Below are 13,626 nucleotides of genomic sequence, written 5' to 3'. Positions count from 1 at the left end.
GTTGCTCAACTCCTATCGACCGCTCGTCTTCTTCCGCTCTCTCGTTGAACTTCCTCCGGAACTCCCCACTTTCAAGCGTCATCGCTCCTCCTTTACCTCGTGGATCAGACTGTATGGAGTCGCATGGTGGAGCTGGAGCTCATATTTGTGTTAGGAGCATGAAATGAGCGGAACCAAGTCGAATTGAGGGACTTGTCGAGTCGTCATTCCCTCTCTGTTTCTCAAAAGCCTTTCTCACGCTGCGGAACGATGATCGTCTTCCTTTCAAAGACCACCATTCTCTTCCATATACTGTAACTGACTCTCCTCTCTTCCCCGTCCCTTCCTTCCTCCCGCATTTCCTCCAAGAACAGACCAACTTTCCCACCGAAATCATGTCAAACAACAACAACGAAGAACAAACCTTCACTACTCAACCGATCGAGCACAATAACGGAGCAATCAATTTTCCCGGTAACCGTGGTTTCCCCGGTTCGAAAGCTGAAGCTACTTCCGGTTCGTCTGATCCTTTCAAGTTCTTCCTTGCGAAAACTCCTGATCTGACACGGATCCGGGATTGACCAGGACTCGGAGGAGCCCCGAACCTAGCTCACCTTCATCAAGAGAACCCGCTTGGTGGGAGAGGTGATCAACCTCATATCGTTTCGAATGAGATCGCTCAGGGTTTGGAGAAACCGAAATCGAAGGAAGAATTGAAATCCCTTTCCGCGAACCTCAACAAGTAAGAGACGACTCTCTCTCGGTCGTTCTGTAGATTGGATAAGCTGCTCGTCGTAGGAGAGGAGGAGTCTACCATAGTCCGAACCTTGTTTTTCTGTACAAATTTCTTTCTCTCTGTTTTCTCCCTCATTTTTGTTCAGTTCTCTTTTTGCCTTGTCGTGTCGAATCGTATTCTGCTCACTACTACATATATCTTATTCACTATGAAATTGAACTGCTATCGTATCAAGCAGCCTCTCGCAGGCTCTCCAAACTCCCACGAGATTCGATCGAGTGAGTGAATGTTCTCCTCCTCTTCCTCTTCTCTCTCTTTCTCTTCATCACTTTTCGCTCTCTTCACCGACTCCCCACTCTCTCTACTTCTCCACGCTCGCTCCCTCTCGAGGTCTCTAGGAATGGATTCCGCTCCTCCTCCCGCATTGACTCCAGCTCTACTTTCTTCCCTCCTCGATCTGAGGAGTACGGTACACGCTCAACAGAAGTACATGACGGCTTGGTTAGGGATCTTTCTCTTTGATTTGGTACGTGTCCTCTCTTCCGCTCTCTCGTTGCTCAGCAGGAGAAGGGAGATTGTTGAGTGAATGAATGGATGCGCTTACACTTGCCCCATCTCTCCTCCCTCCCTCCTCCGACGACGACGACGACGAGGGAGGTATTCGCTGACTCGAATGTGGTGATGGTGATATAGGTGATCACGTTACCGGATGAGAGGAAATACATTTGGAACAATAAATGGACTCCTTTGAAAGTTCTCTATCTCCTCAAGTGAGTCTCTCTCTCCCTCTTATGAGTTTCCCATCTCCTTCTCCCCTCTCTGTCATCGCGATCATGAGTTGACTCGTTGAACTCGCTCGATTTCAGTCGTTACACGAGTCTAGTCTATCAAGTTTTCGCCGCTTCAATGATCCTCTTCTCGATCCCTACGACCGTTTGTGATCGGGCTTGGTGGTTTCAGATCGTTGGTGGAATGCTTTCCGTCTAGTCAGTGTTACTTCCTCCTCTTCCTCTCTCTCCCATTCTCGCGCAACGTTCTGACATGAAAATCGAGTTGTGAATAGTATATGCGCCTTGATCATGGCGATTCGAGTCGCCGCAATCTACGATCGAAACATCTACGTGATCATCTTGTCAGTCTGATACTTCCTTTCGTTCTTCTCGAAGCGAGGTTGTTGAGCACTGACCGTTTTCACTCTCTTCGCGAATTAGCCTTGGGGTTCTTCTCGCGGGTGAATTGGCAGTGTTCATCTTTTGTGTTACCGTCCAAGAAGGTTGGTCTCTCCCTTCCTCAGCTCTTTCTGATTGGAGGAGCTAAGAGGTGTAAGCACCTCATGAGCAGCGTTTCAACTTCCACCAATGGTTTCCAAAAGTGAGTACTTTTGCGCTTCTTTCTCTTCTGATTGCTCTAGTCTGACATATACCCTGGTTACTAGTCGTCGACTTCAATGGATGTATGATCAAGAGTCGTGAAGATCGATATGAGAAAATCGGAGCCGCCGTGTCAGTCGCAATTCTCTTCTCTCCTCTTTCAACTCTCGCAAACTAACCCCCCTTCGCCTCGTATCTAGGTGGAGTGCTCCCCTCGGATTCGATTTCGTCGCCTTGATCCTGACCCTCTACCGTTGTTTCAAAGTCTCTACGTTTTCCGGTTCGAAAACTCCGCTCGTTCGCAAGATTCTCTCGACCGGAATCTTCTACTTCGTAATCATTACCGTTTCGAACCTCGCCAATGTCGTCTTGTTCTCCCGTAAGGTCCATCCCTCTCCCATCCTCCTTCTCTCGAGCTGATGGAACTCGTTTGTGAGTTTTTAGTTCCCTCGGCTTCCCCAAGTCTCAACACTTTTCACGCCGTCGCCTCCTCCGCAATCACTTCAATCATGTGTTCCCGAATGGTTCTATCCCTCTTCTCCCCTAATTCAATGTCTTTCGTCCTCGAACGACTCCTAAGATCCTCCGGTACGAAACATCGCGTCCCCGGTCACCACGGGGGGGCTTCGACTGGAAATTTCGGAGGAGGAGGGAGGAGTGGAGCGATCGGAGTCCTCGTCAGTAAAGAAGGAATCGAATTGAGTCCTACGATCAATGGAACGGGTACTGGTTCGAGTTCTCCTAGGTTCGCGTTCAGTAGAGCGTTCCCGATGGATGGGGATTCGAAAGATGATTTCACGACTCGACCTTTCGAGGAGGCGTTCGTTGTTGAGAATGAGGGAGATGCTGGGGGTCAGAGGACGGAGAGAGGTGGAACGGCGGGATCGGGAGGAGCGGGAACGGGAGGTGGATTGCTAGCAGGAGGACCTGGAGGAGGAATCAAGGTCGATAGGACGGTTACGCTCGTGGCGGAGGAACATGTCTAGTCGTCTTCTTCTCCTCGATTGGATATCACACTCGTTTTGATGTCTGTCCTCCGTTACCCTTGAAGGGATTGGAGGCCGGGCAAGGAGTTGGATTTGCTTTTTACTATCTTTTCTCTCTTGATTCTGTAACATTACGAAGCCATTCCTTACCTTCGAAAACCTTCTCGAAGAGCTCATTCGACGAAAGTCAAGTCGCAGAGCAAATGGCGAATCAGCCGGAACAAACGAGGCCTTGCGAAAACTCGCAAGTTGAGCTTTTCGAGACAATATCGCGCGTTTTCTCCAGAATTCTCTCGACTTCCTTCGGTCCTGACCCGATAGTAGCGCCTCGACTCTCACCTTGTATAGCTCCTGTGAATATTCCGAGCTGTGTCCGACAATCGGAGTCGAACGTTTCTTGCCGAGTTCTCCTCTCTCTCCCTCCTTCCTCTCACCTCTTCACTCGCCTCGTCGCGAGCCAACCTTCGACAGGTCTTCTACAACTGCTCAATTCGTCCTCAAGCCCTCACCCTCTTTCTCTTCCCTCATCACCCCCACATCGTCTCCTTATCTCTCCTTTCCTCTCATGCGTCTCCTCTCCTCGTCCCTCGCCTTACTCCCCCTCCTGCCTCTCGCTCACAGCTGGGGTTTCGTCGGCCACTCGATCGTCGCCACCATCGCCGAGATCCATCTCCACCCTTCCGTTCTCTCTTTCCTCCGATCCCCTTCCTCCGCCCTCCTCCCCTCTTACGCTCATGGTCATTTAGCCCCCGTCGCGAGTTGGCCAGATCGAATCAGGATGGTACCCGAGTATAGAGGGTGGAGTGGAGAATTGCATTATTCGAGTTGGTTAGGGGATCATCCACCCGAGGTTTGTAGTTGGCCAAAAGACGATGGGACGGAAGAAGTTGAGGTTGGGATGGGAGGGAGAGAGAGGGTAAAGAAGGAGGGAGAGGAGGAAGGAGGAGGTTGGAAGAATGAGAGAGATGTTTTACATGCGATTGCGAATTATACGATGAGACTCGAGAGGAATCCCCAAGAGTGCGTTCTTTCTCTCTGCCTCCCTTTCTATCTCTCAACGTTGGGACTGACACGATCGAGCGAGTGAGTGACGATTTAGTTGGGAATCCCTTCGATTCCTGATCCATTTCCTCGGAGACGTTCACCAACCTATGCACCTCACGAATCGCGAGAGAGGAGGGAATCAAGATCCGATTAGATGGGAGGGTAGGAAGGGAAACTTGCATGGGTTGTGGGATAACTTATTGATCGCGAGGAAATTGAGGGAACAAGGGAATTATACGACGGAATTACCTTCGTCAGTCGCCTCTTCCTCTGCTTCAATCACGAGGACTATCTCGTGATAGGACCGGCCGCTGACACTACTTGTACTGTCGGGTAGACGTCAAATTGAATCGGCGTTAACTGGAGCGATTTACGACCCTTTAATCCGGTTGTTACTCTGGGAAGGAGTCAGATCTTGGTGGAAAGACCTCTTACCTTCCTGGCTATCCTGTCCCATCCCTCCCTCTTCCTCCTCTCTGCCGCTCTCCACTCAACAAACTATCCTCTCTCTCGAAACTCCGACGCAAGAGGTTAGAGGAACGGAATTGAGCTCGATCGTTTGTCCAGTTCATTGGGCCTCAGGGACTCATAAAGTCACTTGCGAATTGGCGTTCCCACCGGAGTATGATCAACATGCGAATCCACCAGTGGAGGTCGGAGGAAATACGGATTATTATCGAGCGATCGCTGGTCAGTCTCTTATGATTTTTACCTCTCTGTCTCTCAGACCTAGACGCGGAAGGGAGCTGATGAGTTGTGGAGTGGGGTGTAGATTCATTGACGATTGAGAGACTGTTAACACAAGCTGGATTGAGATTAGCTGCTACTTTGAATACGGTTTTCAGAGATGTTGCGAAACAATCACTGGGTCCTTTAGCGGATTTCGCCGAGGAGGAAGTCGGACCACTCAATTTGAAATGGATGGAAGAACTACAGTAGAAGAAGAAGGAGTTCAAGCTTGAGAGGGCGGAGTTAGGTGTCCATTGTTTTTATCGTTTTCAGCTTTGTTCGTTTTCAGGTGTTCGTTTGTTTCGCATCCATCTCTCTCTCATTGTCCTCTTGTCTATCTCGTATCAGTCTTTATCTCGTTCTCTCTCTCTCTTACTCTCGTCGTCTTTCGCATCTTTACTGTAAAACTCGTATTCAATGACAACAAATTCACTAAGCCTCTAAGTCGCACGCGGAAAGCTCCCACCCACGATTTTCCTCGTCTCCCTTCAGATCCCTCCCGCTCTCGCTCTCTGTTCAAGTTCGACCTGTTCCCTCTCCGCCTTCAACCTCCTCTCCTCCTTCCTGAACGTCTTGAACCCAATCGGTGGTTTCTCGACTCCCAGTCTCCTCCTCAATTCCTCGATATCCGTCTCCCACTCCTTCTCCCACTCGACTCCAATCAAACATTCCGCTTTCCCTCCACTCCTGATCGCCCACGTTCCATACGTCTTCCAAAGTCTCCTTCTCTCCTCCTTGTCCTCGATTCTCAGCGGTCCGAAGACGGAGGAGAGAGCCGCAACGGGGAGGGAGAAATTCGCGAGTTCGAACCATTTGACGACGAGTTCGGCGGGGAGGGAAACCCCGAACGAGAGGAGGACGTGGTAGAAATCGTGAGATTCTCGGTAACGTTGCATTATGTAGGCTAATTCCGGGTCATCTATGTATCTCACCTGATCATACTCACTCCCTTCTCGTTAGCCTGACACTTTTCCGAGAGAGAAAGAGAGGGAGAGGAGAAGGGAAGGTAACGTACGGGGTCACGAGTATCAGGAGTTACTCGATTCCTCTTCAACCAATCGTAATACTTCCTCCCGAACGTATTCGGAGGCAGTTCACTCAATTTGTCGAGATTGATTGAAGTCGAGGTTATCCGTGGACGTTCACGAAGGAGGGAACGACCAGATGGGGTAGAAAGCATTTTCGAACGAAGGTGCGAGAGGAAAGGACCGGAGGAAGTTTCAGATAGGACGGCGATCATATCTATTTGCCCTCTCCTACCTCCACGGTCAGCGTCTCGAAAGGGAGAAGGCAGGAGAGGGAAGAGGGGACAGACCATGTCTCGAAGTATCGATCAATCCCATCACTGCGGACCCAACCGCTAACAACCCACGTTGGAAAGTATTGATATTGACATGTCCTGGATAGTTTGTACGGGCTTCTGGGGATTCGAGAGAAGAGGGAAGGACGAATGGAGCTGGAGTAGATGAAGGCGAGTGGTGGGACGGAATCGAGCTAGAGAACGCTCGGATTGATCGGAGGGAGGGCGTTGAACGTAGTAGAGATCGTTGGGCGCAGGTACAAGCTAGCATGATTGAATGGTAGATAAGGAGAAGGGAAGAGAGATGAGATCATCTTTCTTTTACCTCTTTCTCCTCAACGTCTCACCGGATCCAGCTCTTCAACCGGAGCAGAGCATGTACTACCAGTCTCGGTAGCCTTACAGCCATGAATTCTCGTACTTACTTACGTTACTCCCCCCTTTCTCGTCGATTCCTCCCTTCTTCTCGACCTCTCAACCTCTCCCTCCGCTACCAATCACCTCCAGCCCCTACCGCCTCTTCAGATGATACTACGGTGCCACTCGTCGTATCGAACCATGAACCAGGAGGAGTCGGAGGAACGTTAGGACAGGGAACTTTAGGTGAAACAGTTTCGACTCCGACTCCACTCTCGACTACGACACAGAAGATGGCGAAGGGGATAGAGGTGTTGGGCGTAGAGGTACCGAAGAAACCGAATCCTCCGGAAGAGGGAGGTGAGTTCAATCTACGCTTCCGATTCTCACGCCGAAGAACTAAACTCTCAACTCTTTCTCGCTCTCTCTCTCGCTCGTCGTATCGGTAATTCATGAGGATAGAGTGCTGTATGTCAGGTTGCGCTCATTGTATCTACGATATCTATCTCGAAGAACTCGAATCGTATCATTCTGATCTCTCTCTATCCAAATCCTCAATTCTTAAGAAACTTGAGCATCTCGACGGATCCCAGCGGAAAGAGGTGGAGCGAAACTGGCCGAAGGATGCACTAGGGGATTTTAAAGAGTTTCAGAAAGGAGGGAAAGGAGGGAAAGGGGTGAAGGAAACGGCGCAGAGGGAGTTGGAGAAAGCGAGAGAAGGGTTAGATCCCGCTACGAGGTGAGGAGTCTCTCGAACTTCTCTCTCGCTCAAGCTCAAGTCAATGAGTCGATACTGATATAGAATGAGACTGGGACTGGACAGGGCTTTCTTGGAGATGGAGGCGAAAATGAAGAAGAAACAACAGGAACAGAAAACCTGAAGCTTTCGATTCTCGCTTTCTTACTCCTTTCGGAACGCCACAAGCCGCGCTTCGAATCCGCCAGTACTCTCAGTCAGACAATCGCTCGTCCGATGTGCTTAGGAGAGTTCGTTGAACAAGGACAGAAATGTAGATTTCGTTACAAAACAAGGGGAAGAAAGAAACGAACAAAGTAGAAACCAGAAAGTAGATACCGTTGAGCTGCTAAACTCCCTTTAAGGCAATCTCAATTTCCTCTCCATAGCCATATGGAAATCCCCTAATTGACTCGTCTCTACCCTATCCACGAGCACATCCTCCGGACTCAACTCCTGATCTTTGTTCAATAAGATTTCTAGTCCTAGATTACTCTCGCGGGTGAAACCTCCTAGGTGGAGAGGTTTCGGTGACTATTGCGCAAGTTCTCATCCTTATCAGCGCGTGAAAGGAGAGGAGAGGACAAGGGAGAGAGAGAGGACGTACGGAGGAAACGATTTGACGTTCCATCATTTGACGCACCGGGGCGTGGAGTCCAAACATGTTTCGTTCGAGCGTCATATGTAAATCCTCTCGAGTTTGTTCCCACTGTTCATCACATATGTCCCTCGCTGTCAGTTGGGGTGTCGTCAGCGTTATAGAGAGGGAGAGAGGGCGTACGTTATTCAACCTCGATTGTAGCGGATGTTGAGGAGCTACTTCAGCGGCGATCGAACGTAATCCACCATGTCGAAGCGTGTCGTGTAGACCGTGAGCGTTCGAGGTCGAAGAGAGGGAGATGGACGATGGTTGATGAGATGATGATGATGAAGTCGAAGGACCGGGGACGAGAGCTAGAGAGGATTCCTAAGGCCGCATAGGAGGGTTAGTATACTGTCTGGGGAGGTATTGAGAGGGAGTAGGTACCATTTCTGAGGGTTGGAGTGAGAGGATGATGGGAGAGAGATTATGAGTAATCGTTCTCTCTCTCTTCTTCCTCTCACCGCCTCTCATTGCGCGCACGAACTACTCTCCACTCGGAACAGAACTCGAACAATCAGTCGGTGCGGTCATGTCGACCCCGTTCAATACTCCCGAAGATTCCCTCCTCCTCTCTCGTCTCTCTCAAATCAGTCACGTCCTCCTCGTCCTTTCCGGTAAAGGAGGAGTCGGTAAATCTTCCGTTTCGGTTCAACTTGCCCTTTCGTTACTCGCATCGGATCCGAAATTGAGGATTGGGTTATTGGATGTCGATTTGACGGGTCCGAGTTTACCGAAAATGTTGGGGATTCAGGATCGCGAGGTTTTATCGAGTAGGGATGGTTGGGTACCAGTCTATCTTGACACACGAACTGGCTCGACAATAACAGAAGGAGAGGGACAGGAAGAGGGACAGGCAGAGGGAGGAGGGAAGTTGAAATGTATGAGTATTGGGTTTTTACTGAACAATAGTAAAGAGAGCGTGGTTTGGAGGGGTCCTAAGAAGAATGCTATGATTAAACAATTCTTGGGCAAGGTCAGTTGGGGGGAATTGGATTATCTCATCGTTGATACTCCTCCAGGTTAGTCAACGAATCTTTCTCTCTTCTTTCTCTTTCTCTCTCTCTCTCTCTCTCGAAACCTGACTCGTTCTCTCTTGCTCTCGCGCAGGTACTTCGGATGAACATATCTCACTACTCGAAACTCTCCGCCCGCTTCTCATGGAGCCCACTCCGGATTCACCTCCCCTTCCGACTCTCTCCTCCTTGCTCGTCTCTACTCCTCAAGCCCTCGCACTCCTCGACGTCTCGAAAGAGCTCTCCTTCGTTCGCCGGACAAAGCTCCCTCTCCTCGGTTTGATCGAGAACATGTCCGGCTACGTCTGTCCCCATTGTGGTGACATCGTTGGGATTTTCGGACAAGGAGGAGGGGAATCGTTCTGTCAACTAGAGAACTCGAAACAAGGGGACGAGTACGAAGGAGGATGTAGGTTTTTAGGGAGGGTACCGATCGATAGAGAGTTGGTTGCGTTGTTGGATGATGTTGCGGAGAATGGAGGGGCGGGATTCGAAGGAGAGGGAAAAGAGAAGAGGGAAAGGAAGACGTTGGTGGAAAGGTATAGAGAGATACCATCTTTCAAGGTGGTCAAGAGTTTGGCGGAGGAGGTGAAGAGATTGATAGAGGAGCAGACGGAAGAAGAAGTGAAAGAAGGACGGCGGCAGAGTACTTGAAACAGAACTGCAGTGCTTATCGAGCTAGAGCCATGTCAAGTGGGGCACACCACAGAGAGAGAGAGAGACAGGTGGAGAGAGGTCAGACGACCAGCTTTGTGTCTCGAACTCGAAGCTCAGCAAAAACGGCTCGAAAAAGGGTTTCCCTCCCTCTCTTTCTCCTCTTCTCTTCACTTTCACCCTTTTCTCCCTCTCTCGTGCGTCCTTCCTTTGCTTCTCGTATCCTCATCTCGCACTCATCCAGTCCCTCGTCTCCTCTCTCTCCTCTCCCACTTTCGGCCCCACTCCGAGTCGCAGGACTCTTCCAGAAAGACTGAAACGATGCAACCTCTCTCCCAAGTTCTCTCGAACGATTCAGTAGCGTCCGTTGAGATTGGGGACTACCAGTTCTGTACGAGGCATGGGAACGAACAATGTGGAGAGTGTCAAGTGGACTTCAAAGAGGTGAGAGTCGAAGTCACTTTCTTCTTTCAGTTCGAATTCGAGTGAGAGCTGACTGAGGTGGGTGGAGAGCCAGGATAACTCGTTCACTGGTAAGATTCCCTCTCCCAAAGAACGCAGGACGAGGAATTGATCATGGGAGAACTCGAACTTGTTCTTTGGCGAATCGCTCGGTCTTACAGCTGGAGTCGATCCTGTTCCTTCTCGCGAAGTAAGCTCCCTTCTCTCACTAGACTGTGGTCGTCGACGACACTGACGGTGTTTTCTCTTTCGTAGCCAATCCACGTCGACTTCGTGATCAACACAGTAAGTAATGAGCTTTGATCTTCTCTCATTCTCCCCTCTCTCTCTCTATCTCTCGAGCGTCCTACTCTCGCTCAGGCCGCTCACTGATGAATAATGACTGTTGACGAACGACGATAGGAAGGAGAAACTCTCTGCAAGGCTCACAAAAACGCCGACTGCAAAAATTGCTACAACTTCAAGTTCGTTTCTCCCTTCGTTCTGCCCTCTCCTCCTAAGGAAGTCGAGCAGACCCTGACTTGGGAGTGAGACGTCAATAGGAAACAACTTGTGAAACTCACGAAAGAAGGACAAAAACAAGCGAAAAAGCATTCGAAGAACAATCCCGTCTCTAACCTCTTCCAATGAGGTGACGATGCGACTCGTCCTTCTCTGAATCGTTCCGTGAGTATTTCTGAAATTCTCTGAACTCGAGAGACGAGGAGAAGACTGATACGCTGTTGAGTAGGGGTTTCGCTTCTCGTTTTTCAAAGTTTCTTCGGTTCTCGTCTCTTCTGTAGCTCTTCTCCCGTGTCTCGTGTCTCGTATCCTCTCCTATCGTCTCAATCGTCTCCGTGTTTCGGCTGGAATTCTCCGTCTGTCTGTAGTGAAACAAAGTCGAAAAAATCTGAAAATCAAAGCTCTTCCTTCCTCTCCTCTTGTTCCTTCACACCGAAGAGCTCGTGCTTGAACGAGATGAAATTCGACTTTTGATAAGAAAGAGTACAAACAAACAAAACCAACAAGAGAGAGAGAGAGAGAGAGGAGGGGGTAGCTAGTACAACCGAATTGAGGAGCGAAAGTCCGTCCAAGTGAGAGTGGTGTAGTAATGAGAACAGATAGAGATAGAAATAAACCTGCGAAATAGAGACTAGGATGCGTTGCGAATGCGATTGGAACGAAGGACGAACGAATGAGAGAGGGATTGCGAATCTAGTAACGACTTCTGCGTTCTCCTCCTCCTCCTCCGTATGAACCACGACGTTCACCTCCATAAGATCCCCTACGTTCCTCACCACGATCTCCTCGGAATCCTCCTCCTCCTCCTCCTGAACGATCACCGTACGAACCTCTTTCCCTTTCTCTGAATCCACCACCCGAACCTCCTCCTCCTCTCGAAGATTGTCTCCCTCTTCCACCCCATGCGTTCTCCCCTGAATCCCTTCCTCCATCGAAATCTCTCCTAGGCTTTCCACGATGTTTCGTCCTTCCATCGTTCATTCCCAATTTCTTCAAGAATTCGGGACTAACATACGGTTCTTCCTCCAATCCCCCTGCTTCAGTCGACCATTGTTTCAACCCGGTCAAGACTACGTCTTTCGTCGTTCGTAATTCGTGAGCTTTTCCGAGGTAGTAACCTAGGAGGGAAGCGAAGGTTTCCCGAACGGAGAGAGTATCGAGAGAAGGAAGGACGTTCGTCGTGAGGGATTCAGGGAGGGTTTCGAGTCGAGGGGAAAGGGTTTTCGATAGAGTCATAGGACGAGGTGCGTAAGAAGATCGTCGCGATCGAGGAGAAGAAGAGTCAGAGGAGGAGGGTTGGGGAGGAGGAGCGAATTCAGCCGGATTCGAATCCCATTCGGAAGCGAGTTCGGCTACTTGTCGTTGAGTTTCTCCGACCGTACAGGGTTTCAAAGGGATGTCGTTCAGTTGCCAACTGATGAAACCGGATTCCCAAGGTAATAAGACTAAATCTCCTCTTCCTGATTTCCCGGCCCTTCCAGTTCGTCCAACTCGATGAATGTAGAGATCTCGAGATCCGGGAATTCCAACTTGAATTACTCGAGTAACTCCGGGGTAATCGACTCCTCGTGCTGAAACGTCCGAAGTGACGAGAACCGAGTATCCAGAATTCGCACGTCGGAACAGGTCTGAAGCTCGAGTTCGTTGATCTTGAGATTTCTTCGAATGAATTTCGACGACGAGAGTGTCTCGTCCCCACGGGAGATGGTTCTTCATCGCGATGAGGATTTGGGAGAAGAGTTGAGTGAGTCGAGTCGTCGGGAGGAACACTACGGTTTTTCCTGCTCCGACTCCTCCGTTCTTCGCGGCTTCTCGAGCGTGAATCAGTTGATCGTGAGCGATGAGTCGAAGGATGTGAACGAGTTGATCAGACGCAGAAGGGAGGATCGTGTGATATTGAGGGATGTGAAGGTGAGTATCGACTTCGTCGGCGGGAACGGTATCGATGTAGGTATGATCCTTCTTGAGGGATTTCCTCGCGATTTCTCGAATTTGTTTCGATACAGTCGCCGAGAAGAGGAAAGTTTGTCGATTGTCGTTATCGGGGACGTGTTTGACGACCGTAGCGATGTCGTCCGAGAATCCCATATCGAGGAGAGTATCGGCTTCGTCGAGGATGAGCATTCGAGAGTTTGCGATCACTTTACGAACTGAAGGTTCCGATTGAAGGAGATCGACGCAACGTCCCGGAGTCGCAACGACGATATCGTTCGATGGACTCCTCATCCATTCCCTCAATTGTCCACTCCTCGAAGCTCCTCCAACCAACAACCTCACTCCGAATTGAGGTAAATGAGTCGTGAGTGCGACGGCTTCGTTCGCGATTTGAGTCGCGAGTTCTCGAGTCGGAGAGAGGATGAGAGCTCCAACCGTTCGTTTCGCGTAATCGGCCAACGCTCGTTTCGCGTCCCCCGTTGAGGCTTGAGGGTTCTCCTCCTTGTATTGAGCGAGGAACGTCTCGAGACTCTTTAATCGTCCTTCCAATGCCGGGATCAGGAATGCGAGAGTTTTCCCCGTTCCAGTTTTCGCTCGAACGAGAATATCTTGCGCTTGTTGGATTTCGGAAGGGGTTTCGCTCGGGGAAGGAGAGGACGCTAATCGAGGTAAGAGGGATAAGACGGCGGCTTGAACGTCCGTCATCGTATCGTATTTGAAGGGTCTGTAAGCGAAGAAATCCAGAAGTCAGCGACTTTTCGAGCCGTCTAAGTCCGAGAATCGCTTACCTTTCCGTCACAGCTCGGTATACTGGAGCATGCAGAGATGCCTGAATAGATCTATACGTCTTTGGTGCCGCTTTAACTGATTCTTCTGCTTCCTTGACTGAAGATTCTCCTTCTATTGTCGTTTGAAGCGGAGTCGTCTCAGTGGCCACATTGAACATCGGTAGCGTAGTCGAATACGCTACGACTCAGACACTCGCATCAGCCAGCCAGTCTTCAGAAGGGCAAGAGAGGAGAATACTCACCTCTCGGGAAAAAAGATTGATGAACTGCTCCACCGATCGAAGCGACTCGTACAGTGCTGGCCGACGCCCTCAGTGCCGGTCGTGCTGCTACCCTCAAACTAATGCATCCTAGTCGAAACATGCCGAGCTTGAAATGGGGGAGAAACAACCT

General features: G+C 50.1%; 8 protein-coding genes across 8 annotated transcripts; 5 read left to right on the top strand and 3 right to left on the bottom strand.

The window, feature by feature from the left end:
* Positions 1-374: 374 nt before the first annotated feature.
* JCM6883_006007 (uncharacterized protein) lies at positions 375-725 on the top strand (the record flags this gene model as incomplete). The annotated part of the gene is made up of 2 exons (XM_076630462.1): positions 375-495; positions 565-725. 2 exons carry the CDS (start codon positions 375-377, stop codon positions 723-725), a joined length of 282 nt encoding a protein of 93 aa, XP_076489521.1.
* A 390-nt stretch (positions 726-1,115) lies between these two features.
* JCM6883_006006 (DUF6533 domain-containing protein) lies at positions 1,116-3,071 on the top strand (the record flags this gene model as incomplete). The annotated part of the gene is made up of 9 exons (XM_076630461.1): positions 1,116-1,241; positions 1,409-1,485; positions 1,582-1,701; positions 1,779-1,847; positions 1,927-1,988; positions 2,057-2,086; positions 2,151-2,217; positions 2,286-2,464; positions 2,530-3,071. The coding sequence occupies 9 exons, from the start codon at positions 1,116-1,118 to the stop codon at positions 3,069-3,071; spliced, it is 1,272 nt and encodes a 423-aa protein (XP_076489520.1).
* Positions 3,072-3,636: 565 nt separating this feature from the next.
* Positions 3,637-5,054, top strand: JCM6883_006005 (S1/P1 nuclease; the record flags this gene model as incomplete). The annotated part of the gene is made up of 4 exons (XM_076630460.1): positions 3,637-4,091; positions 4,171-4,368; positions 4,453-4,805; positions 4,888-5,054. The coding sequence occupies 4 exons, from the start codon at positions 3,637-3,639 to the stop codon at positions 5,052-5,054; spliced, it is 1,173 nt and encodes a 390-aa protein (XP_076489519.1).
* A 278-nt stretch (positions 5,055-5,332) lies between these two features.
* On the bottom strand, positions 5,333-6,415 carry COQ4 (ubiquinone biosynthesis protein COQ4; the record flags this gene model as incomplete). The annotated part of the gene is made up of 3 exons (XM_076630459.1): positions 5,333-5,776; positions 5,860-6,086; positions 6,160-6,415. The coding sequence occupies 3 exons, from the start codon at positions 6,413-6,415 to the stop codon at positions 5,333-5,335; spliced, it is 927 nt and encodes a 308-aa protein (XP_076489518.1).
* Positions 6,416-6,551: 136 nt separating this feature from the next.
* On the top strand, positions 6,552-7,382 carry DPC25 (Dpc25p; the record flags this gene model as incomplete). The annotated part of the gene is made up of 3 exons (XM_076630458.1): positions 6,552-6,861; positions 6,964-7,240; positions 7,325-7,382. 3 exons carry the CDS (start codon positions 6,552-6,554, stop codon positions 7,380-7,382), a joined length of 645 nt encoding a protein of 214 aa, XP_076489517.1.
* A 215-nt stretch (positions 7,383-7,597) lies between these two features.
* Positions 7,598-8,267, bottom strand: UMP1 (Ump1p; the record flags this gene model as incomplete). Its single annotated transcript, XM_076630457.1, has 4 exons — positions 7,598-7,771; positions 7,845-7,946; positions 8,019-8,204; positions 8,265-8,267. 4 exons carry the CDS (start codon positions 8,265-8,267, stop codon positions 7,598-7,600), a joined length of 465 nt encoding a protein of 154 aa, XP_076489516.1.
* A 142-nt stretch (positions 8,268-8,409) lies between these two features.
* On the top strand, positions 8,410-9,547 carry JCM6883_006001 (Mrp/NBP35 family ATP-binding protein; the record flags this gene model as incomplete). The annotated part of the gene is made up of 2 exons (XM_076630456.1): positions 8,410-8,899; positions 8,988-9,547. The coding sequence occupies 2 exons, from the start codon at positions 8,410-8,412 to the stop codon at positions 9,545-9,547; spliced, it is 1,050 nt and encodes a 349-aa protein (XP_076489515.1).
* A 1,656-nt stretch (positions 9,548-11,203) lies between these two features.
* Positions 11,204-13,596, bottom strand: JCM6883_006000 (uncharacterized protein; the record flags this gene model as incomplete). The annotated part of the gene is made up of 3 exons (XM_076630455.1): positions 11,204-13,169; positions 13,234-13,411; positions 13,476-13,596. The coding sequence occupies 3 exons, from the start codon at positions 13,594-13,596 to the stop codon at positions 11,204-11,206; spliced, it is 2,265 nt and encodes a 754-aa protein (XP_076489514.1).
* Positions 13,597-13,626: the final 30 nt, after the last annotated feature.

The sequence above is a fragment of the Sporobolomyces salmoneus genome (genome assembly GCF_050403485.1).
Source record: "Sporobolomyces salmoneus JCM6883 DNA, S_salmoneus_JCM6883_v1_ctg10, whole genome shotgun sequence".
NCBI classification, from domain to species: domain Eukaryota; kingdom Fungi; phylum Basidiomycota; class Microbotryomycetes; order Sporidiobolales; family Sporidiobolaceae; genus Sporobolomyces; species Sporobolomyces salmoneus.
This window is presented reverse-complemented; position numbering and strand designations above follow the sequence as displayed.